General features: G+C 41.6%; 1 protein-coding gene across 1 annotated transcript in view; it reads right to left on the reverse strand.

Moving 5' to 3' along the window:
* The window catches only part of iqsec2b (IQ motif and Sec7 domain ArfGEF 2b), a 71853-nt gene extending 46581 nt beyond the window's left edge, over positions 1–25272 (reverse strand). The window contains 1 exon segment of the mRNA XM_034124157.1: positions 24348–25272. Coding sequence (XP_033980048.1) covers positions 24348–24766 — 419 coding nt within the window. The 5' untranslated portion in view covers positions 24767–25272.
* Between the last annotated feature and the right edge of the window lie 2316 nt (positions 25273–27588).

Here is a 27588-nt window from a genome sequence, read left to right on the forward strand (position 1 = left end):
TTTTAAATAACAATTTGAAAACATGTGAATGAGATCGCTCTTCGTGATGAATCTTCAGAAAAATATTGAAGTTGTTTTAAAAAAACAAAACGGTTGGTCAGTTAAGGTCATGGGTAGGTAGGGAATTAATTTAATTTTTTAATTTTTCAAATCGTTTACCAACGAACAAAAGCTTTCAGCTTAACACTAGAACCGCCAGAGGTCGCTGTATACCTGAAACCGCCAACGGGTCAAATTTACCCGCTATTGATTTTCAAGGTACAATGTTCTTTTATTTATCATACAAGAACAGTGAGTTCTGATCGCACAGGGATGAAACTTATACCAATAGAATCTGTGGACTCTCAGCTTTTCATATCATATAGTTTGTGCAGATAGCATGAAGTATAAAATATCGCTACCAGTGCTGATTTAAACGCTTGGTGTTAGACTTGTGTTTTGTTTAGGTACAAATCTCTCTATCTATCTATAACTATCAATCTATCAATCTATCTATCTATCTATCTATCTATCTCTCTCTCAATCTATCTCTCTATCTATAAGGAACCGCAGTAGATAAAAGGCGTTGCTATAGCAACACGTCATGTTTACGCTGCATTTTCTATGAGGTAAATATGACCCGCTGGCGGATATAGGTATAAATGGCATTTCTTTTGGCGATTTTTTCAATCTGACTTCATATTGACCATTTTTAACAACAGAGGGTGCTTCATAACACACTTTCAGGAAAAGTCACGGAATGGGAGACTTGAATATTTTATTGAAAAAAAGTTATACACAATCAAAAAACAGCTGCGGGTAAAATTGACCCGTTGGCGGTTCTAGTGTTGAACACTACTGGCAGCTAAAAAACCAGCGTTGCCAAATAATGCATCCACCTATTAACTTCCTTTACATACACTGTAGGATTAAACTATTCTACCAGCTGATATGTTGTACTGTTTTGAGTGAACAGAGTGAGTTTCATACATGAAACACTCATCTTGGCTGAAATAACAGCGGGATGCAAATCCTGGCAGCTAAAAAACCAGTGTTGCCAAATAATGCATCCACATAGTGTTCCTAGAGTAAGGACACTTCAAATCAAATTGTGAATCAAATGGTGTTATCAGCACATACTTTATTAGACAGAGTGACCCATTCCACATCTTTCGCACCAAAATATAGCAACTTTTTTTCCCCAAGCTCATAAAATAAATCTGAGTCGCACATAAATCGGCAGGGTCGGTCGGAAACCGGAAACAAACAATATTTTCTTTTAGGCCTGATTTAGCTTTTTAAATGCTGGATATGTAAATAAGTAATTGTTTTCTACACTATTCTATAACTTTAAATGTGTTGGTATGTCAAAGTTGGGTTTACAAGGTGTTTCTGCTGCCCCCAAGTGGCCTAAAAAGTAATTATTTAAGATGTTGCAGGTTTAAATCTGTAACAAATGGAGCCTCGGAGTCCCGACAGAAGACAAACGCAATGTTGGATTTGACCTTTTCATGGGAAAACTACAGAGCCGCCTTATCCTTTAATCCTCAGGATTTAAAACTGACTCTGCCTTCTGAATGTCTGCAGGCTCAAAGAAGTCTAAACAGTTCTGCTAGCAGGAGACGAGGCTTTCTAGCCAGAGGGGAACGATGGTGGTAAAAATGAGAGTATAATCATGTAGGAGGAGGAGCGCTCGTTTGCTCGGTGCAAATGTTAAAAACAGTTCCAATTAAATGAGAATAAGATGTCAATGGCTGTTTAGAACAAGAGCTCCTTGTTCATCCCTATTTATACATTTAATATTACACTGAGGTGAAGTCAGCGGGTGGAGGAGATTTAGGCGTCTTCATGTTCGAGCACAGTTTCTGTTTTGCTGAGTTTCCTGTCGAGATAAAGAGCTGTGTGAGTTTCACCAGCCGTAACCAATGCCTCCAGTCGACAGGATCTAATTTCTGCATCACGAGCAGTTATGCCTGAATCCCAGAGCAGAAAGAAACCTGACACAATACCCCATAATAATCCTCCTGCTTCTACTCCTGCATGGAAAATACAAAACAACCCACACACACAAATACACACACATACCATGTATACATCACTTCAGGGGACATTACATTGACTTACATGCATTTCCTGGAGACTTATCCTAACCTTAACCATAACCAACACATGCCTAACCCTTACCCTAACCCTAACCAAGTCTTCACCCTAAAATTAATGATTCCTCCATTATATGTCCCCATAAGGGAGGCGAGTCCCCACACGTGACTGTGTAAACAGATTTAGGTCCCCACAAGTATAGTAATGCTAGGCCACACACACACACACACACACACACACACACACACACACACACACACACACACACACACACACACACACACACACACACACACACACACACACACACACACACACACACACACACACACACACACACACACACACACACACACACACACACACACACACACACACACACACACACACACACACACACACCACACACACACACACACACACACACACACACACACACACACACACACACACACACACACACACACACACACACACACACACCACACACACACACACACACACACACACACACACACACACACACACACACACACACACACACACACACACACACACACACACACACACACACACACACACACACACACTCAGTATTTGCCAAAGTAATCAGATTTCTTACTTAAGTAAAAGTAGAAATATCAGAAATACAAGTAAAAAGTCGTGGATCCAAATGTTACTTGAGTAAATGTACAACAGTATTATCATCAAAATATACATACAATAAAAGTACTAATTGTGGCAGAATGGTCCATTTCAGATTGGGATAATACAAAAATATTGAATTAAGAAAAATTACATATGTTTGTAAAATATAAAAAAACATATTCAAATAAATAAATAATATTATAAATATATATATATAATACTATTTAAATTTGAATGAATAATAATACTAAATAATATTTATTTATACATATATTAAATATGTATATCAAATATAAAAAACATAAATAAATCTATCAATAAATAAATAATATTATAAATAAACAAATACAATATTTAAAAAAAATATATATTATTTAAAATAAATGTCAATGATTTAGACACATCCACATTTTCAATATAATGCATGATCGATCCCAGAAGTATTAAAAAGCCTCCTCTTTTCCTTTAAGAATGAGAATGTCTTCAAAGAAAGACAGGAAGACATCTCATACATTTTTTTCAAAATAAAGCAGGCACATTAAAACTCTCTTCTTTTTTTGGATGGTTTTGACACGTTTTTCTCGTACCACTTTAAACGTTTCTCACTTGTTAGAAGGAGCCATGTTTGAAAGCAATACAGAGCTTTAAGAGGATTATAATACTTGTGCATGTGTTGCCTCACTCATCACTCTCTAAAGGCAGATTTGAAGTTAACGACAGATGTTTGAGATGTTTCGTGTGCGGAGAGGATGAAATAAAACAGAGCTTTCTGGATGAATGTGTGAGGTGTATTTAAAACGGAGAGTTGGACAGCGGCAGGAGGAAGAGTGGGCGGAGAGCGAGATACTCGAGAGTGGGAGAGCTGGAATACGGAGGAGGGCAAGGGTGAACATAATCAAGAGAGGAGGGAAGGAAGGAAGGAAGGAAGGAAGGAATGAAGGAAGGAAGGAAGCATGGTTGTTTCCTCGAAACCCATGGGGGGGCGTGGGGGAGTCAGAGTGTAGGTGAGGCTATGTTTAGATGTGTGAGGAGAGCAGGGCTGTGCACACACACACACACACACACACACACACACACACACACACACACACACACACACACACACACACACACACACACACACACACACACACACACACACACACACACACACACACACACACACACACACACACACACACACACACACACACACACACACACACACACACACACACACACACACACACACACCATGTATACATCACTTCAGGGGACATTACATTGACTTACATGCATTTCCTGGAGACTTATCCTAACCTTAACCATAACCAACACATGCCTAACCCTAACCCTAACCCTAACCAAGTCTTCACCCTAAAATTAATGATTCCCCTTATGGGGACCTCCATTATGTCCCCATAAGGGGGGTGAGTCCCCACACGTGACTGTGTAAACAGATTTAGGTCCCCACAAGGATGGTAATGCTAGGACACACACACACGCACACGCACACCACACACACACACACACACACACACACACACACACACACACACACACACACACACACACACACACACACACACACACACACACACACACACACACACACACACACACACACACACACACACACACACACACACACACACACACACACACACACACACACACACACACACACACACACACACACACACACACACACACACACACACACAGTAAATATGGAGGGAGACTTGTCTCAATATTATTTTTGTGAAAGCCTTGACGATAATCTGAATCAAAGTGAGCTCTTAATGTTTGTTTGTTGTGTGTAATGGTTGTTTTTCTGCATGCTGATTATAATTGAATACGATGTTCATTTTGTACACTAGCCTGCAGTTTATGCATTTTTTTATTTTGCCGAGTTTTTCTTGTGTGCTTGGAGGATCTGAGGACTGAGGTGAGTGCGCTGTAAAGGTAAAACCCCCGAAAAACAATTGTGTAATTTGTGATATTGTGGAACATAAATACAATTTGATTGGATGATTTTGATTACACACAACACATCACATGTTTTGTAAAGCACTTCCATTCACAGGGGTATCATTTAAAAACCAACCCTTGAAATTCAAACCACTTTAAATTGTGCTTTTTGGTTAGGTGAGTTTATTGGGTGATTTGAGCGTATGCATGTTGTATGTTTAATACACAATCTTTCTAATTATTGATGTGTTAGTAATATACATGTATCAAATACTTTCTGTTTTCTCCAGCTCTGGGTCGCTTAACCGAGGTGTCCCAGTTCACATATCTCCACTCTGTCTTGTGAGTTTTAACACTTAGTAAATAAAACTGAATTCAAATTGAAATCACATCCATGTGTTTTTCTTTCTGCAGGGTTATCATTTGTAAATTAACCCCTCAAGTCCAATCTTGGTACGACCCACTTCAAATTGTGTTTTCAATGTTTTTTGGGTTAGATTCGTTTATTTATTTGAGTATTTGCTTAGCGTAAGGTGTTTTCAGCATGTAAATGTTTCTGTTTAACACATGAACTCTCTCCAAATCTATAATAAGTTATATTTTAAATAATGTTAAGTGTTTTTATTCTCAAGCTTCGTCGGATATCTGACATATCTCCGCTCTGTGTTAGGGTGTTAATTGGTGAATTACTCATAAATTGTGGAACAACAAAACAAAATTGAAAGCACATCCATGGGGCTTTTTCTGAGGAGGTATAATTTAAAAACCAACCCTTTGAATCCAATCTTGGTACGACCCACTTCAAATTGTGCTTTTTGTGTGTGTGTGTGTGCTTTTTGTGTGTGTGTATGTGCGTGTGTTTTCTGTCTATGAAACAGAGTGTGGGAGCGCACTGCGTCATCACACCTCCATCGCTGACCCGCCTGACTCCTGCTGACAAACAGAGACGTTTGATAACCACACGCTGCGTTGTTGTAGCCTTAAGTGGAAAAAAATACACACTTAACTTTTGATATACCCCCCTCCCCTCTCCCCCCCCCCCCATCCCCTCTTTCTCCATCCTGTTTCCAGTGTGAGCGTGAGTCTCCTGCTGCTTGGCAACAGCGCGGACTGCCTGCGTGGGCGTTTGGCGATGAGTGCCGGGAGAAAGCACCGACGAAGAGGGGGAGGAGCCCGGTTACAGTAACACACACCTGCTGAGCCATGTGTGTGTGTGTTATGGGGTGTGTTTCATTTCAAGTGGATACGATTCATGCAAGTAGATTGGTGACGTGGGAGCAGACGAGGGGGGTAACTTGTAGTGGGAAAACGTGAAGAAAACAGCCCTTACAGTTACAGAATAAAAACATAATCATATTATTAGTAAGTATGTTAGGGGATTAGTAGCAGGTTGATGTTACGATACATCAATGTGTGTGTGTGTGTGTGTGTGTGTGTGTGTGTGTGTGTGTGTGTGTGTGTGTGTGTGTGTGTGTGTGTGTGTGTGTGTGTGTGTGTGTGTGTGTGGTGTGTGTGTGTGTGTGTGTGTGTGTGTGTGTGTGTGTGTGTGTGTGTGTGTGTGTGTGTGTGGCAGTAAAGTGTTGGCGGTGCAGGAATGCTTCATCCTGACCAATGAATGATTTGATTGTTTCGTTTTTCAGTTTGTAGATTAGAAAGAATGAGATCACATCATGTGCCGGAGAGAATACAGATTGTTGTGTCAGAAGTTCATTTATTTTTATGATGGGAAGCATTACTAACAATGTGTCTCTGAATAAATCAGCTTTAAAGAGTCCTCTCCTGCTGATGTTCAGGTGTATATCAGTATGTAGTGTCTCTACTTTAAAGAGTCCTCTCCTGCTGATGTTCAGGTGTATATCAGTATGTATTGTCTCTACTTTAAAGAGTCCTCTCCTGCTGATGTTTAGGTGTATATCAGTATGTAGTGTCTCTACTTTAAAGAGTCCTCTCCTGCTGATGTTCAGGTGTATATCAGTATGTATTGTCTCTACTTTAAAGAGTCCTCTCCTGCTGATGTTCAGGTGTATATCAGTATGTAGTGTCTCTACTTTAAAGAGTCCTCTCCTGCTGATGTTCAGGTGTATATCAGTATGTAGTGTCTCTACTTTAAAGAGTCCTCTCCTGCTGATGTTCAGGTGTATATCAGTATTTAGTGTCTCTACTTTAAAGAGTCCTTTCCTGCTGATGTTCAGGTGTATATCAGTATGTAGTGTCTCTACTTTAAAGAGTCCTCTCCTGCTGATGTTCAGGTGTATATCAGTATGTAGTGTCTCTACTTTAAAGAGTCCTCTCCTGCTGATGTTCAGGTGTATATCAGTATTTAGTGTCTCTACTTTAAAGAGTCCTCTCCTGCTGATGTTCAGGTGTATATCAGTATGTAGTGCCTCTACTTTAAAGAGTCCTCTTCTGCTGATGTTCAGGTGTATATCAGTATGTAGTCTCTCTACTTTAAAGAGTCCTCTCCTGCTGATGTTCAGGTGTATATCAGTATGTAGTATCTCTACTTTAAAGAGTCCTCTTCTGCTGATGTTCAGGTGTATATCAGTATGTAGTCTCTCTACTTTAAAGAGTCCTCTCCTGCTGATGTTCAGGTGTATATCAGTATGTAGTGTCTCTACTTTAAAGAGTCCTCTCCTGCTGATGTTCAGGTGTATATCAGTATGTAGTGTTTCTACTTTAAAGAGTCCTCTCCTGCTGATGTTCAGGTTCTAGTGTGTGGGGGAGAAATTCCAATTTACATGCACTAAAAACTTTAGAACACACTACAGAGAAGGTCAAAATCGGGGCCAAAAAGTGAGCAGATGGGACATTTTATAAACAAAATATCTTGGTTATTTATTTTTTCTAAGGTTTTCCTCTTGTCTTATATAATTCATACATGTTAAGTAATAAGTAAAAGCCACCTTATTGATATTTACTTTCTCTTATTTGCATTGCATTTTATATTAAGGTTATCCAAAAGTAGCGGCAAGTAATCAGGTTACTTTTATATAATTGTTTTGTTGCACTTTTCAATACTGCTTGTCACTGTACCGTTTTTTACATAAATTATTTAACCGTCTATGTTTCCTGTAGTTATTTAATTAGCTCTTTTTACTGCACTGTTAGTGTACAGTTGTATTATTATGCTGCTGCTGTGTTTATTGTATTTTTGTGACACAACAATTTCATTCAGGATAAATAAAGAACTATCTTATCTTATCTTACTGACTGCATTTCTTAACAGGTGATTAGTGATTGTAAGAGCATATATATTTACAGTAACCCTCCTATCGTCTCTCTGCGTGGGAGACACATTAAAAGGACATGATACTTTCTGCCTCGGGGAAAGTCTGCAACAGATCTCCTTCTTAAAGCATGGTCACATCCCTAACTGTTCAATAAAAAACCAGCAGCATGGCACTCATCTGTCTCCATGCATGGCTGTCATTCACTCCTGCCTCTGTCTTTCACCCAGCTCCCACTCCTCTCTCCTCTTCACCCTCACTTCTCTCTATTCTCTCTCCGTCTTTCGCCCACAGACTTCTTCACACAAGAGCTCACAGCGTTCCCACGGTAACCAGTCTCCCTACTCTGCACCGTGTGTTTGACTAACATCCCGCCTTTATACAAAAAATAAAAAAATAAGTGCCACTTATCTGCTTTTGAACCGGAAAGACAATGTGGACAAAATGTACCTGTGTTGTGGAAATGCTGACAAATAGATAGGGAGGTATGATAATGCTCTCCACTCACCGGGGAGGGATGAATAGACGCTCAGAGAGGTTTAATGGTGGATTGTAGATAGTGTTTAACACGCTGATGATTGCATAAAAGGTTCGACAAACTGCAATCATTGCTAATAACAAAGCAAGAGCGCTAATCTGTGCACTGATTCACCGCGGCTGTGTGCACTGAGCACAGCTGCCAGTACACAAGAGGAAGGGATGGGGGGGGGGGTGGAAATATATGACATAAACAAATATTTTAGAAATTGGGAAAATATAAAGACAAAAGATTTATAAATAAATATATATATTTTTGAAACTGGCTTTGTATGGAGTCATAGTAACGCCATATCAAAAAATAAATCTACAAAATGAGGAAAAAATAAGAAAATACGCGTTCACACCGCAGTACTATTCCCACTTTAGTTCCGATATAGTTCCGAAATGTTGCGTTCACACCAAAAAGAGCCGGAACTAAAATTAGTTCATGAGAACCTTTTCACCCCCTTTTCCATCCCTGCTAGAGAGCAGGGACTTTCGTGGGAGAAAAAGGTTCCTATGTCTGATTGGCTGGGCGGATTGCAAACCACGCCCCGTAAAACTCCCAAAAAGTTTTGTGAAACCGCCATTTTATTATCCTCGCATTAGCATTATTAGCATTAGCATTAGCCCAGCGCAGAAACGCAGAGAGACTAACTTATGGCAACACAAAAGAAAACATGGGAGCGGTGGAGATGAGGAGGTGTTGGCGTTCTGGCGATTTACTCAGAAGGCTTCAGTAGAAGCTGCTGGGAGTCCCAGCAGCTTCTACTGACGCCAGTCCCCAACTCCGGGGACTTCTGGCCGGGGACTCCGGGTGGCAGTATACGCCGTGAAGTTGTTTGCTGCCTGCCAGTAAACCCAAAGCAGAAGAAGAAGAAGTGACGTCAGCGGCTTAATTTGCCTAATCCTCCCTCAGGGAATTATTCCGGTGTGAACGCGATCTGAACTTAGTTCATGAGAACTAAAGAGTTCTCATGAACTAAGTTCTCATGAACCTTTGTGGGAAAAGTACTGCGGTGTGAAAGCGCCTATGGAAATATAAAAACTAATCAAAATATATAAAACAACGCTCAATCATTTTGATATAAGTTCAAATGTATTTGTTATTTTATTCCTTTATAACTGGCTGGGTATGGAGTCATATGAGTGCCTTACAAATATTGAACAAGAAGTCAAATAAGAATAAATAAAAACATGTCATGAAAATAATAAGGAGAAATAAACAAAAAATTTAAATAATGTTTTTATTCCCATTCATGTGTTAATGTATTTCCACATATGTTAATAATAAATACTTTAAAAAAAATATATATACATATTTGTTTGCATATAAATTGTTCTGTGTGTTTTATTCATTATTAAATAATGCAATTTATCTATTTGTATCCATTATTTAATCCATATTCGTCTTCTTATTTTGCTATTCCATGTAGAGCCAAGCTGTCAATCAACTGGCTTTGATTGACAGCTTGGCCTTCTTTTGTATGAGTGCTTATTATATTAGAGTATAATTAGCAGGAGCCTTTTAAGGCGGAAAACAGAAAGTGGACATGACGCATGGACTGCGATTGTGAAAGCGGTTTAAATGTTATTTTATTCCCCCCAAGAGCGTCCCGCCTTGTCCCGCCCTCCATCTTTTTTTATATATTTCCACATATATTTCCTTATGGTGTTACAGATTGATTCTTTTTGTATGTCTCCTCTATGACTCAAACGCATGCGTGGACTGAAATAAAACACTGTAACTGCCTTGAGGACAGCTTTACAGTTTCCACAGCAACTATATCTCTCACCGCCTGATCCAAGAACATTTCACTTCCTGTGAAAAAACTTTACATCACAGCTATTTATGAGTGTCCTTCATAGATATTGTGATGGTATAGAGGTTACAGATGGAGGGTGAATAGAAATAAAAGAGTGGACAAGTGGAGAAATGATTCACAGAGCCAGGGCAATGTGTCTACGGGGGATAACAAAATATATCACGTCCCACCAGAGACGATTTAATCCCTGTTCAGGTCACAAACCTTGAGATGTCTTTTCTCACCCCGCCTGTCTGTCTGTTGACGTTATATCTGCTGCTTATGTTGCCACAACGAGTCGTTACTGTACAATTATACTGAAGAAGGCAGAATAAGCTGCCAACAAAACGGTTTAAAAATAGATCATAATCAGCTTATGAGTTCACAGGCAAGACATACAACTCCGGTTTCTATTGCTCTCAATGTACATACACAGGAAGAGACCTTCAAGAGGACATATTCTGCTAATCATCAGGTTCATATTAGTATTAAGTGTCTCTGTGACATGTCTCCATGCTTTAATGTTCAAAAAGCTCTTTATTTTTCTCATACTGCCTGTGCTGCAGCACCTCTTTTCACCCTCTGTCTGAAACCAGAGCCCATGTTATGTTTCTGCATGGGTTTTTTGGTTGTTGTGTTGTTTCCTGTTGTTTGCTCTTTTTACCCCTCACTACATAAGCTGCTTCTCAGGTCGGTTAAATGGATTCCTTGCGTCCCTCACTTGCGTCGTTTCCCTGCGACTAGTCCCTCCCACCAGGGAAGCATGGAGAGACGCAAGGAAACCACGAGAAGCAGGGAAATTAGTTTTAAGAGCAATGGGACGTCCTTTCCTCCGGAGCGTCACGTGAAGCGACGTCCGTTTGTGATGACGCCGCACAGCTGATCGTCTGACAGCAGCTCTGTCCCCGTTATTTTCACAAACACCCCCGCCTCTGTTAGTACACATTTACTGACACAAACATTTGTATCATCTGTTGTAGATCCAAATACATTAAATAAAATAAGAACTAATTCTCAAAAAAGATAAACGCCATTCTTAAAATGTATAAACGAACAATAGTTAGATTAATATTGATTAGAGTGCACAATAAAAATAAAAGAATTGAGAGAAGAAAAAGAGATATGTTATCTATCAAAACCCAGTTAGATTAACATTCATTGGATTGCACACTTTGTTTGTTTGTTTGGATATGTAGCAAATTGACATGTTAAATAGCACTTAATGACTGACTGAATGGAAATGACAATAAATGAAAATGTAAAACGAAAAAAGCGATCACGAAAATGTTTCCAATAAATGAATAAAATGATTTTTGTCCACTTTGTTGTTCAGATATATCACATATTTGTAACTGAATGATGCATTCATTGAAACAAAACACAGTATAAACTGAGGAGTGAGTCCCGTGAGTTTCATGTGTTTTCTTCACTCCGCTGGGAAACTGCTCTCATGTCAAGAAGCAACAGATCAGTGCATGCGCTGCATCGTCCAATCAGTGAGCGATACACAGTAAGGGGGCGGGGAGAGTCTCTGAGGATTTCATCGAAGGATGGTCTGGTGGTTCCTCGGTTATAGCTCCTCCATTATCGCTCCTCGCTCCTCGCTCCTCGGTCCTCCGGCAAAAATAAGGCCATTGGGACGCTACTCAAGATGGCGCAGACAAATCAACTTCCGGTGATACCGAGACCGAGGAGCGAGGAAATGAAAAATAAGAGAAGTGAAACGCAGCCCTTGCGTCCCTCACTTGTGTCGTTTCCCTGCGACTAGTCCCTCCCACCAGGGAAACATAGGAAACCACGAGAAGCAGGGAAATGAGTTTTAAGAGCATTGGGACGTTGTTTCCTCCGGAGCGTCACGTGAAGCGACGTCCGTTTGTGACGACGCCGCACAGCTGATCGTCTGACAGCAGCCAGATCAGTGCATGCGCTGCATCGTCCAATCAGTGAGCGATACACAGTAAGGGGGCGGGGCGAGTGTCTGAGGATTTCACCGGAGGATGGTCTGGTGGTTCCTCGATTATCGCTCCTAAAGAACTAAAGAGTTCTCATGAACTAAGTTCTGATGAACCTTTGTGGGAAAAGTACTGCGGTGTGAAAGCGCCTCTTGCAGTTTTGAGCAACTTTTTAGAGTTTTTGCCTGGGACAATTTCCCTCTGCTTTGTTTTGGACCTTTCTGCAACCAGCCAGCTCCCTGTCTTCAGTCCCTGTCTTCAGTACCTGTCTTCAGTCCCTGTCTTCAGTACCTGTCTTCAGTCCCTGTCTTCAGTCCCTGTCTTCAGTCCCTGTCTTCAGTACCTGTCTTCAGTCCCTGTCTTCAGTCCCTGTCTTCAGTACCTGTCTTCAGTCCCTGTCTTCAGTACCTGTCTTCAGTACCTGTCTTCAGTCCCTGTCTTCAGTACCTGTCTTCAGTACCTGTCTTCAGTCCCTGTCTTCAGTACCTGTCTTCAGTACTTGTCTTCAGTACCTGTCTTCAGTCCCTGTCTTCAGTACCTGTCTTCAGTCCCTGTCTTCAGTACCTGTCTTCAGTACCTGTCTTCAGTCCCTGTCTTCAGTCCCTGTCTTCAGTACCTGTCTTCAGTCCCTGTCTTCAGTCCCTGTCTTCAGTCATTGTCTTCAGTACCTGTCTTCAGTACCTGTCTTCAGTACCTGTCTTCAGTCCCTGTGTTCAGTCCCTGTCTTCAGTACCTGCCTTGGCCTAGCTTTCTTTATTAAAACACCTTGAAACTTATCTTGTGTCAGTCTCTGCTTTGGGGTCCTAAGTAGTATCCAAACGCCACAGCCGAGTCTGCTCTGATTGGTTAGCTGGTCGGCTCTGTTGTGATTGGTCAACTGCTTAGAGATGTCCCGCCCCTTAGCCTATCACGTACAATGTGTTGAAGCGCTAGCCAATAGGATCAACTGTGTCACAAAGTGATGTCAGGAATTTGTGATTTTAGCCTTTGCAGACCATTTACATGCACAAAAACCTAAATAACACACAACAGGAAAGAGAAAACCCTGAGAGGATAACAGGGCTTCTTAAGCTAAATATATGACACAATTATTGTTCAATACGATATTGGTCGGCCAAAACAATGGTCTTTCAGGGAAAGAACGTTTGGGGCTCTCTACTGGGACTGCTACCTCCGCGACAAGACTCGGATAAGCGGTAGAAGATGGATGGATGTTTGTATTTTCAAAATAAACCTTAATAAAAATGTCATATATTTATATTTTAAATATTATTTGTACTTGTATATATTTAGATTTTTTGTTCACATATTATCTTGTATATATATATATATATATTTTAATTTTTTATTTCAATCTTGCCTTGGCAATAAAAAAACAGATGTTTCCCATGTCATATATAATTTGTATTGATTTAAACATGATGATATATATGATATAAGTTGGCTTGAATAGAGATGAATTGACGAATGCAACAGGTTTATCAATATGCATGAGGTACAGTGGGTGGATATGATAGGATATGCGGTGTGCTTTGATCTCTGTTTGAGAGTATGTATTTAAAATATGCGAATATATAATTTACACGTGCAATTGCAAAATGTGACACCACCATGACATATCAAATCCACCTGTATATGCATGTTAATACAAGTTATTTGATCATCTACTCTTCATTGAACCACTGACACTTGAGAATCTGTACCATATGATTCCACATAAATGGAAACATATTTTTTCATTTGCACGCACTGTTCGAAACACTGCACCGAGGCGAGGCAAAAAAACACCACCCACACACACGTGCCTCCCACACACCCACACACACACACATCCATCATTTAAATATACGTCAAGCTTCACCGCATCACAGCAATCACTCAGTGTTAGCGATACTCTAATTCTGGCTCAAATTAAACTATTGTTTCATCCGTAAATACACGACATATACTGTAGAGGAGAGAAGGGGATTGGGTTCTTGAGAAAATGGCAGCTTCTCTGTGATTCTTCTGGAAAGTGATGCTGAGTTTACATTGATTTCCTCCCATCACATCTCACAGGTCAGTGCCCACACATTCGCCCGAGGCTGGATCATTTTGAGAAGTTGCATCTATACCTGAGCGGCTAAAGGACGTGCAACGCTGGTCAAAAGGAACACATACAATGAGCTCTTTGTTAGCGTGAAGACAAAGAATATTGAGATAAAATCAGGAGCCGAGATTCAGAAGATGCAGGAATCAGAGAGAGCAAAAGAGAACAGCACAAAAGTAATTTTCTGCAGCTTCTCTGAGTCATATCTGCAGCAGTGGGAAACAGAAACAGCGAGGGGGAGAGAGTGTGTGAGTGTGTGTGTGTGTGTGTGGTGTGTGTGTGTGTGGTGTGTGTGTGTGTGTGTGTGTGTGTGTGTGTGTGTGTGTGTGTGTGTGTGTGTGTGTGTGTGTGTGTGTGTGTGTGTGTGTGTGTGGGTATGTGAGTGAGAGTTATAAAGACAGAGTAGAAGAAGAAGAAGTGGCTGGGAGGGTTTGGGGTTATGAGTAGTACATCTCCAACACAATTAGCAGCTCCTTCAGAAACAAAAGTCCATTTCCCCAAACAGCAGGGATGTCAAATTCAGAGAGCGGATATACCCACAATGCCTTGCAGGAAGAGGGAGATATATGGAGGTATGATGGGAGACGAAATGGAGACACAACCTCGTTCAAGCTTGGCAACATATCAAATATTACAAGATTTTTGATCAAATATCTCAATATTGTGGTTTTAAAGCTTCATTAAATATTCACACAATGAGATTTGTTATTAATATTCATCAGTAATGTGGATATAATGACTAAGTGGGTAAAGAAAAATGATGCAAAAGTAAATGAGATCACTTAGTGCAGCCTTTTGGGCATGAAAAAGACACTTGTGCCACATTTCAATATCCAAAATCAAGGATGATTTGTAGTCTCATCGCTATTTTGGTATAAAATATAAATATAAATATGAAATAAAGAAATAAAAAGAAGATGAAATAAAGTAGAAAATAGTAAAATAAATTAATGATATTTATATATATAAAGATAAAATAAAAATTATGTATACAAACATAGAAAAGATAAAAATAAAATAAAAATGAATGTTTAAAAAATGTGCCATTAAAGATTAAATAATATAAACTAGAATACAAATATTGGTACCTCTTTACAATAAGGCTGGAGCCACACGGGAACGGTAACGCAAACAAACCGAAATCGTTATCAAAAAAGTCTTCCGTCCACACGCAATAGGCACCAGAAACGTGTCCTTCCACACGAGACCGCTCGACCCGCTGGAGACGCTGTAGTACATATGCCGGGCCTGTAAGTGGCGCTGTACTTCCGCCACAAAGTACACCAAAAGCAGCGAAGAAGACTTCCGAGCATGGTTTCCATGGTTGCCCTTCTGTTTATTCTCCGCGGTGGATTTAGCAGCAGAGGTGGGGAGAGGCAGGGCTCTTTTTCTCCGTCAGCAGCAGCTGATCTCTGATCTCTCTCTCCTGTCCGATTAGACTTCACTCGCGTTTATGTCCATATCGATCAGATCTAGCTAGTTCTAGCTAATGATATGACTGCCTGAGTGTCAAAGGACACCTAAACAATAAGAGACATTTTGACCGGAGAATTTTAGATTTCGGCTGGAGGCACCTGCTGGGTGCACTGTCCTGCGAGATACCGGGACCTGGCTCGAAACACTCGGAAAACTGTTGTTGTTGTTGTTGTTGTTGGCGAAACACATCAGCAATGACCCGGGTGACACGGGGGTGAGCAGGAGAGGTGGGGAGAGGCGGGGCTATTGCGTCATCGTTATCAGAAAATGATCGTATAGGGCGTAGACACGGAGCCATTTGGCCCCCCAGAGCGTTTCGTCCGCAGATCTACCCACCTTGGGACCCGTTATCGTTATCGTTATCGTTATCTGCGTTTCCCTGTCGGCCTCGTGTGGCCGAACCGTCTATATGATAGCGAACTGTAGCGGATACGACCGTTTCCGTTCTCGTGTGGCTCCAGCCTAAGACTACCCTTATAAAGGATTCATAAAGGGTTTATAATTAGGTTATTAATTAGGTTGTAAACACTTTATTAATCATTAAGAACCATTTATAAACACAGGCTCACTATTTGGCAAGATGACGAAGCCTTATATTGGCTACCTAGCTTACTTCGTCTTCTTCATCAGCCAGCATCCTTGGTATCTGTTGTTCACTGAGTTGATTCCCCCCCCTTCCATCTTGATGTTTCTTGGCATCTCTTTATGACCATTTATTTACGAGTTACTAACATTTATAGTTGCCAAAAGGGAGCCTTATTGTAAAGTGTAAAACACATTCCCATTTATTAATGAGTTACTACCATTTCTAATTTGGCTTAGCAGTACAGATAAATGTGGGCTCAGTATTTGGCAAGATGACTAAGCCTTATATTGGCTACTTAGCGAGAATCAACTCAGTGAACAACAGGTCGGCAAAGCTGACGGATTGCCTCCCAGTGATGTCTCTGCTCACTTCGGACATGGCCATTTCCAATTTAAAAACTGATTGTATCACGCTACAGCATGCGCTTCTTGATTCTAAACTGCTATTGAACAGTAAGAAAACCAAAGCAATGCTCTTTGCTCCCAAGTCAGCGTCCTCTTGCCTCTCCATTGACACCCTTGATGGTGTCTCTGTTGAGTTTGTTGATACATACAAATATCTGGGCTTTTGGTTGGACAGAAATCTAAACTTTAAACATCACATTGAAGTTCTAACAAAGAAATTGAAATTCACTCTTGGCTTCCTTTACAGACTTAAATGTTGTTTTTAAATGTCTTCCCGTAAAAGGTTGGTCTCTGGCTTATTCCTGTCCCAGCTGGACTACGGTTATACCATTGATAGATTTGCCTGTCCCACTGTTTTGGCCAAACTTGACCCACTCTACCATGCTGCACTGCGTTATATATCCAATGCACCCGATAGGACTCATCATTGCAAACTGTATAGCCCAGGGCTCGCGGGCAGCTTTTCAGTAGCTCGCCGCTCGATTATCGATTATAGCGTAGTAAGGTAGCTTCTTGATTTTTCGGCCGCGGCTGGACAATAAGGTTTTTTTATTTTAGAATTTTTTCTGTCACACAAATATCCAATTGGTCGGAGACGCAGTGATCAAGGAACAGACGTGACAGCAGCACAGCGACACCACACACGGAGCAGTCTGCTTTCTCCACCAACACCAGTCCAGAACCAACAGCAGAAGGACCCGCTCTGAATCAGGCCCTGTCGCTGCGGCTCAGAGACACACAGGGAGGGATTTGTGTTTTTTTAAAAACACTCGTTATCATCAGGTTAGGTTTTTGGTGGATTTAATCAAGTCTTGGATTGCAGAGTATGAATGTCCTCTTGCTATTTTCAGTTCATAAATACTTGTGTAAAGTTTGTGAAGGCAGGAGGAAAGCTTCCACGATCACCGTCTCCTCTCCGTTCCTCCAAACCCCGCCCCCTCCCTGAAAATAATGAGTGACAGGCTGATAGTGACCCGATAGAAATTTTATTATTCACTTAATCACTGATTGAGATATGATGAAGCTAACTTAATCTCATACATTCATGGGATTTATGTAACAGTAAGACAGAGAATGTAAGTGTGCACCCACATGCATTTTTGTTTTTATAATGCTGTTGTAAATACTCCTGTTGTCTGCTGTGTATTTATTATGGTTTATAATTTAATGTCAAGACGAAGAAGAAGAAGAAAAAGATGGCTGAACTGTTCAGTGTCAATCCTGTGGAGATGGAGATGGAGGTTATAAATCTCCAAAATAATGTTCAGCTTAAGTCTCAGCAAAACTCACAACATTTCTGGAGCCTTGTAGACCCAGCAAACTATAAGAACATTCACCAAGCAGCACTGAGAATGTCTGCTTTATTTGGTTCTGTTCTACATACCTTTGTGAAGCAGCTTTTTCTGACATGAATGTCATGAAATCTAAATACAGAACAAGACTGACTGATGGACATTTAAATGACTCTATTAGAGTGAACCTAAGTGGGTACACTGCAGCAAACACCTGTATGGTGGACTCCATGCAGCGCCATTCATCTCACTAACTGTGAAAAAGAGTGAATGCCACTTATTTTTCACATGTGCCATAAGATGCTTGTAAGGTGGTGATTAAGGACATTTATGTGAATGTTCAGTGATGTACTTATTATGTGGGCCATAATAATATGTGAGACATTTTCGTTTTCTTGGACCTTGCGTGAAGTTAAGATTTTTGATAAGCTTTAGGTATTGCAATTTCACTCGTGTACAAAATTAGCTTAATTCCACTGATGAGGGCTATGTGAATAAATGTAAGCGATGTGATGCAAGTAGCTCTTGGCCACTTTCATTTTTTCAAAGTAGCTCTCAGGTGAAGAAAGGTTGGAGACCCCTGGTATAGCCTAACTGGATGGTCCTCACTTAGTATGCGTAGGATGCAGCATTGGTTGTTATTAATGTATAAAGCCATTTTAGGAAAGCTTCCACTGTACATATGTGCCAGATTTGTTCCAGTTTGTGACTCTTACAACCTCAGAACCAGTGCCTGGATACGATTCCAGGTACCTGCTGTGCGGACTGAGGCTGGAAGTCTTTTTTATGATGGTCCTTGGTCTTGGAATGACCTTCAATCAAGCCTCAAACTGACGGCACTTGTCCCAATAGCCTGTTTTAAATTGAAGTTGTCTGAGGTCCTCACCACCAGCTGCTCTTGCAGTAATAAGTAGTACCTTTCTTACTGTCCTAATGTGCACAATGTAGTGACTGCTTTTTCCTCTTTTGTTTTCTTAGTTGTGTTCTCTGTATTTTATATGTCTGTGTTATGTGTAATTATGTGTAACGTTGCTGCCTTCTTGGCCAGGTCAGCATTGTAAATTAGATTGTATCTCAATGCTTTTTATCATGGTTAAATAAAGGTTAAATAAAAGTAGCCAATATAAGGCTTAGCAGTACAGATACATGTGGGCTCACTATTTGGCAAGCAACCGGTCACAGGTGCCCTGTTTATCTCATGTCTTCACACATCACACAAGATGTTAAATGTGCAATAAATAAATAATACAAAAATAGAATAAATATATGTATATAAACATAAGGAGTACACAAATGCAATAAAAACATGAAATAAAAAGTATAAATACAATAAAAAATATGAATATACACATACAAATATTTAAAAAGTTAAAGTAAAACTGTGCAATTAAAAGATGAATAAAAATAATAAAAATGTGTATATAAAGAAAACAAGTTAAAGTATAAATATGGACAAAACCACAATAAAAATACGTTAAAATGTGTATATTACAAGATTGGTGTATTAGTAGTAATAAAGATATTAATGATGACAACCAGATGAGTGCTAGAAAATAACTATATACAGTATTAATCCTATGTGATACGGAGGCGTGTGGTGAAGTGGGTTGTGCGTTGGTGTTCGGATCAGGGGGATCAGGGGATCACAGGTTCAAACCCCACTGCAGTCAGCATGTCACTTCACCCCACAGTATTGAGTATGTAAGTCGCTTTGGATAAAGCGTCTAACAAGTGACATGTAATGTAATGTAATGTAACATGTAATGTAATATGAGGATTACACAGATACTAATGTTGATTTACCGCCCAGCCCTGCTTCAGGAGCTGCTGACTAACAGTGAGAAAGCTTGAGTCCTCTTTTCCTTTCAGCTTTATATAATAAACTGTGAGTATCCTCACCAGAGGGGCCGTCACAGAGACCTCTATCTACCCCCACCCCCCCTCTCTCATCCTGTGAGGACAGCTGCTCATAATGAAGGGTAAATCTCTGCTTCACACAGCGAGTTCTGTCACATCATAACATCATGACGGCCTGTCCTGCAGGGTCACATCTCATAACGCACATCCCACAATGCACCACAAACACACACTCATTCTATATTAATACGCGCACAGCAGTAATTATCACCCTTGGGCCAGGGGTAATTACACTCATGCACTCCTACCCTCTTTCACACTTTTTTGCACAAGCCCATGCATTATATAAAGACAGACAGACACACACACACACACACACACACACACACACACACACACACACACACACACCACACACACACACACACACACACACACACACACAGCACACACACACACACACACACACACACACACACACACACACACACACACACACCACACACACACACCACACACACACACACACACACACACACACACACACACACACACACACACACACACACACACACACACATCACACACAACACACACACACACACACACACACACACACACACACACACACACACACACACACACACACACACACACACACACACACACACACACACACACACACACACACACACACACACACACACACACACACTAGCATGACCTCTCCCAAAATAACAACAAGAGAAAAACATCTGCAGCGATGCCCTCCGCCCCGCTGCTTCTCGGAGGAGAGAAACTCAGAAATGCTTTCGGCACCTGAAGGCCTCACATTGTTCACACCACCATTAACAGGAGGAGAGGAATTTGGGACAGCTGTTAATGGCGTGCCGCTGGGGAGAGTGAAGAGAGAGGAGCCACTCTGTTTGGATGCATCTGCTGCACGCATGGCTACAGGAAATAACAACAAATGGGGACAGTAAATGAACCTCTGCTATACAGGAGAGGCTTGATAGCTTCTGTAAGAAATGGGAGGAAGTCTTGCAACGTTTGGAAAGAAAGTAAATGTTGAATTAGTATGCAAGATATGATTGGATAGTATATAGCTAGTTGTTTACCAGCTTTAAAACTCACAGTTTGATCCCCTTTTAAAAATGGAACATGGCCATTAAAATATTTTGTATTTATTTATGTTGATTTAAATGTGGGACAGTTTATCGAGTTCCTCAGGAGTCGAGGGACAGCCAGCAGAGATTAGGACAAAAGCTCAAAAGTCAGCCTTCAGAGCCATGCCTTCTCTAGACCAGACTCTCACACACACACACACACACACACACACACACACACACACACACACACACACACACACACACACACACATCACACACACACACACACACACACACACACACACACACACACACACACACACACACACACACACACACACACACCACACACACACACACACACACACACACACACCACACACACACACACACACACACACACACACACACACACCACACACACACACACACACACACACACACACACACACACACACACACACACACACACACACACACACACACACACACACACACACACACACACACACACACACACACACACACTGTTGACAGATGGCGAATCAGTGTGTGTGTTCCACCTTTCCTCTTGCAGACTGAGTCCGGTCACTCTGTAACTCTCCTCCCCCCTGACATGCGTCTCCTCTCCCTCCTCTCCCTTCTGTCTCTCCCTCCGATCCCGGCCATATTTAGAGCCTCCTCACGACGCTCCAATCTGATCCGTTATCAGAGGAGCAGATTTTGTGGCTGACCTCAGATAATAGGCCAGTTTTGGGCGAGGGTGAGTCACAGCCAGACGGGGACAATCTGCTGTGCCGTGCGGGTGACTCCTTATTAAATGTGACACTTCATATAATACGCTCGTCTGAGTCTGGATCCGCACTCGGCTACAGGCAATTAACAAGGCAGCATCAGCCAGATCTGCATTTACAATTCATCACCGCTTTAACACCCACATAAATAACTAATATGTGCTTCTGTGTGATGACTAAGTGAGCCCCGGGGATGATGGGAGGAGAGGATAATCGATAAGGGATTTGGTCAAAGAGGATTGGGATGATGAGAAAACTGAATCTGGTGATAATTGCATGTCGAGGAATGTCATCACAGGGACTGACTGCAACAATATATTTCACTGTGTGCTTTTCCACATGAGTCGCTGCCTACTCACAACGCTTCCCTTACAAAAGCTATCTGCTGTGTGCGTGCGTGGTGAAAGTGAAAGCGAGGACAGATGCACTTGCTGTTTGCCAAAGCTGTGTTTGCAGCACTCTAACTTCAGGTCAGCCTTGAGTTTAGTTAGGAGGGGGGGAGGAGGAGAAAAATCTACTAAACCGTGCAGAGAGAGGAGGAAGAGAATAAAAACACACTTTTAGCAAAACAGTGGGAGGGTGTTTTCAGAAAGTCCAGAGAGTTCAGATTATCAGGAGAAAGACACAAACCCCTCCGGCCAGATCTCTGCAAACTATGCAACTCCCACGCACATCACATAATAGACTGATCACAACACAAATCAAACCCTCCACAGGGAAACATCATCACAGCGTGAGGAAATGACACCTCGGGCACTTATAAGTCTACCCATAATACTTCGGCTCTCTGCATATTCCCTCATGTTGGTGTTTATACATCCCCATCACTGTGAAGATAATGACTAGAGAGGATGCAGCTCCATGTATATATATGTGGGGTAATCATTAGGGAGGCACCATATGGATTTCCTTCTGCCAAAACCCCAAAAATAACCCCACAAAGTGTTTTGGAAAGGAGTTCATGACCTGTAGTTCGTGCACTCCTGAGGGTAAAAGATGTAGCGAGCGAAGATGGAGCCTTTCATAATTCATAGCTGTGACCTATCCAAATGTTACTGACATCACAACCGAAGCAAAGAACACTTTGCCAAATGTTCACTCATTATTTCTAAGTGCATCAACAAAGTGTTTAGCTAATTGCATCAAGAAGGTCATGTTTTGCTCTCTAGTCAATGTGCTGCGCTTGTTCTTCTTCTCTGTGTTTATTGGTGGAAAGCAAACCCACTATAACATGTGCAAAGAGAGGCAAAGTCTGGCTTTATTTGGAAAAAATATGCATGGTAGTCAATGGCAAGAGAATAAAATATGACGTTTGTCAATTAAAGGGGCCCTATTATGCTTATGTTCAGGTTCATATTAGTATGTAGTCTCTCTAGTGCAGTGTTTCTCAAACTTTTTCATACCAAGGACCACTTAACCAATAAAAAAACACTCGCGGACCACCTTACTCCACAAATATCCCAAAACACATCGTTTTTCTAGAACAGATTACAAATCGCCTGAAAATGGTACAAACAGGTGGCAACATGTGTGACGAAGGTGTTGCGCTGGGCTATATCATGCAATCGAAAGTGAAACTTAAGCTCGCTCCATTGTGGAGATATTCCCGCGAGAGTGCGTAAAACTTAACTTTAATTTTTTTTTTCAAATGTGAAATTTTACCAATATACTCACGGACCACTAGGGGGCGGTCACGGACCACCAGTGGTCCGCGGACCACACTTTGAGAAGCACTGCTCTAGTGAGATGTGTCTCCATGCTTTAATGTTCAGAAAGCTCTTTATTGTTCTCATACTGCCTGTGCTGCAGCACCTCTTTTCACCCTCTGTCTGAAACCAGAGCCCAGTCTGCTCTGATTGGTTAGCTGGCCGGCTCTGTTGTGATTGGTCAACCGCTTAGAGATGTCCCGCCCCTTAGCCTATCACGTACAATGTGTTGCAGCGCTAGCCAATAGAAGCATTAGGTAAGATAATGTTACCTTTGTTCGTGGAGCATAGCTAAGTTTCCAAGCAAGCTAGGAATCCAAAAAAGGAAATGTTACTACGACAAACTGCACATTTCCCTGTACACTGTGGACCTCTGTCGCCTGTCAGCGCAACTTACATGATGCCGTTTAAAATATATAATAATAAAGGGCGGTGCCGGCCGTCAGCGACTGTCACTCAAATGCGGGACTTAGTCTCAATTTGTGAGACACGGGACAAATTATAAAAATGCTGTGCACCTGGTCACCCTACCGCTAAGCTAAAGGCGGCTAATGTTGGGCATGATGACGTTTAGATGTCTCATTTTAGAAATTCACCAGTAGGGTATTTACTGACGTAGAAAATACTGATGTCGTAGAACAAAATATTTCGATTTCGTTAGCTCACAGACATTATTACAGGCTAACATCCAAAAGGATTCAACGAACCAAACAACAGGAAGTGCTAAATGCTAACTCCAGGTTAAGGACTTATTCCTGCACCACTTTATACCCCCAATATTCCTCTAAAATAACATGAAGCCTATCAGTGATTGGTGGAGGATCAAGGAGGCGTATATGTGTGTGAGGACTTACTTTCTGCGCATGGTGGAGCTGTTGTTGGTGTCGGTGCTGTCGGTGCGCTCCAGTCCACTGGAGGACCCGCAGGAGATGCCTCGGGTCAGCCGGGTGTGGCTCCGCCGCTCCCTGCCGGGCCCGGGGGTCGCACAGGAAGAAGAAGAAGAAGCAGCAGAGACCTGAGCCGTCGCCGCGTTGACGTTCCCGACGCCATGATGTCCGGGGAGGGGTGGGGGCTGGCTGTGGTTGTGGTTCTGGTTCTGCTCGGGGGTCTTCCTCATGCCCTGGTTCTCCTGGCTGACCCGGTCCAGCTGGCCCTCCAGCTCCTCGATGCGGCGCCGCTGCGTCTCCAGGAGCTTGGCCTGGCTCTCGATGATGTTGTTGAGCTCCAGGAGATACTCCACGGCCCGGTTGGGGCTCTCCGGGCTGGTCTCCATGGTTCTGGAGCCCTGCCTATGACCTCCACAGGTTGGAAAACCCCCCTGAGAGGCCCCGAAATCCTACCCCCCCCCACCAGCCCTAATGAGTGGGGGGGAGGGAGGGACCCACGAAGGCTCTAGTGAAGATTGACTAAATGGCTACAGGTGTTCAGAAACAGGAAGTCACACAGAGGTTGAGAATTTCAGATTGACTACATATCCCCAAATGTGAGGGCAAGATTAATTAACATCACAGCATTTTAGAAGCCATTAGGAATTATGCAACGCAGAGAATCAAAAAGAAGCCGTTTTCCTGAAGTCATTTTTGCCAAAACGGCATGGAGAAGATCAACAGTTAGGAGCTTCATGATGATTATTAACTCAAAATATAATAATACAAAAAAAGATTGGAGAGGGGAGGAGGTGAAAAAGGTAAGTATTGTCTAAATGAGGTTAATCAAAAATGCTTTACTGGCTCTCTAAGCAAAAGAAAATGTCAATATAAAGCCGAATACCAATTTATCCTCTGACTTGTATCCTGTTAATAAACTTTAAGAGCTTTTATTCATTATAAACACCTGACATGCCAAACGCACTCCTTGACATACAAGGGAAGGGGGGGTAGGGGTAATGGGGGGGTGGGGGTGGTGTTTTTTTCAGATTTTCCTCTAATTATCAGGCACTGTCAATCATTACATAACACAGAAAATCCTGCTCCCTCCCACGGTGAACATCCCCGCAGTCTATCATGGTCGCTTTTCAACCCATGGCTCGGTGTGTCTTTATGGCACAGAAAGTAAGCAGAGGCTCTCTGAGTTCATTCTGCAGGTCCAGATCCTCCAGAAAAAAGAAGGAAAAACTACATCCTACAGCGCTTTAAATTCATAGTATAGTTTCCAAAAGTGTGCGTTTTTTTCATCCAAAAATAACGCACTTTACACGAAAAAATAAACTCTTTATGATCAACAACTATCCGGATAATTAACGCAAAGTCTTAATAAGCAGAGCCAGATGTAGAATCTGTTTTTAAAGGAGAGTTTTTCCTACTTATCTGAGGGGTGTTTGCGGGTTTGCAGTGCGGTAATCCGGTTGTTGTGCAGCGGAGGGTCTTCTTTGCGGTGAAACACGCGCAGGTTTTCGCTGCTCGAGCGTCTGCGGAGAAGCGCGAGGCTTTTCTCCCTCTGAGCGCACGCTGATGTGACCGTAAATGCACACACAGTGATGTCTAACATCCGGTAAAGACAGGAGTTTCAAAATAAAATGAGACTGCAGGGGAGGGGGGACTTACAATGCACCTGCAGGAAAATATTAGTGAAATTAGTGAATGAATAACCAGTGTTCAAGAGGTAAGAATAAAACAAACAAAAAATAATTATAAAATAGTACATTTAAATTTAAATAAATAAAAATAAAACTGATTTTTAACTGGGCTTCATTACATTTAATAAACAACACGTTAACCCTTTCATGCATGAATTATGAAAACCTCACTCAGGATTTTTGTACCAAGTGTTTTTATTGCTCTTGGGGCATGAACAACACGATTTTAAGATTAGTTTCTTTTTATCTAGTTTTTTCAAATTTACAGTATGCGTTAAAGTTTGAACTGAAGGCATGTAAAGTTGGAAAAAATGATAAATAAAGATGTGCAAACTTAAAATGACATTATAATAACATAAGTATATTGATTTACGGCCCAAACAGATATTGCAGATGAAGTATTTTCAAGAACAACAGTAGCAGTAACAGTATGAATTGTAGTTGAAATATAGCAGTGATGCACGACGTCCACTTTAGTGGACAGGTGATTAATCATAATTTACTGCAAATCAATACTTTGACAATTTATGAATTATATGATTCCTTAGTTGTTACTTGATGTCACCAACATTGTTATACCTGCAGGGGGCGCTTTCCATAAAAGGATTGGCAAGATATCGACGAGTGATTCGGGGTGTTTCTCAATGTCGAGGAAGGCTGCTCCAGAGCGACTATTTCAAGGATACTACGTCATCGAGTCCCGCCGAAGGACTGTTCCAATGTCCAGCATACTTCTAATACGCCGCTGCGAGGCTCCACTCGCCGTCCCCCGTCCCCCGTCCCCCCATCCCCCCATCCCCCGTCGACGCTCGCAAAACAGAGGGCCTCATCATATAACTTTGCATGGGGCCTCATGTTGGCCAGGGACGGCCCTGCCTACATGACAAAAAAACGTTGTATGCACTGGAGCCCTTTGTATTTATGTATGAGAGCATGAGTCACAGTATTTAATATTTCCATAAATTACCTTTTGAAACAGCACTCTTCAACATTTTCCAGGCCATACAACCCTTAGCTAAAGAGAGACAGAGCAGTGAGCATGCTACATATGGTTATAAAATGGGGGTTGCATATTAAACTGGGCCTACAATAAAGGCCTTAAGTTGCATATAGCTTCATGATGCATGCTATACCAAGCTAATACAATTATAATATTTAGCAACTGGTTTGCCATTTAGGTTTCGCACAATGATTTAGCATGTGTTAGCTAATGCTTGCAGGAGGATTTATAGATCACAGTATTGGACTTTGATCATGCTGTGTGGCAGGGACCGTCGTGCACAGGTACGGGCTATTGTTGCCCGGGTAACGGCCCGTTTGCCCTGACTTGCCCCTCTGGGGAGATCGAGAGTTTATTTTTATTTGTTTCTGTTGTGGCCGAATCAACATGATAAGCCCACAATTAGTATTGTAGCGTCTCGCTGCGATAAAACACACCTTGTCAGCGCTGTCATCTGCCGGTGCGTTAAAGACCACCTCTAGTGTCGGATTTTGGAAAATTGATTTTGAGTTTTCTCATG

The sequence above is a fragment of the Trematomus bernacchii genome, unplaced genomic scaffold (genome assembly GCF_902827165.1).
Source record: "Trematomus bernacchii unplaced genomic scaffold, fTreBer1.1, whole genome shotgun sequence".
In the NCBI taxonomy this organism is placed as follows: domain Eukaryota; kingdom Metazoa; phylum Chordata; class Actinopteri; order Perciformes; family Nototheniidae; genus Trematomus; species Trematomus bernacchii.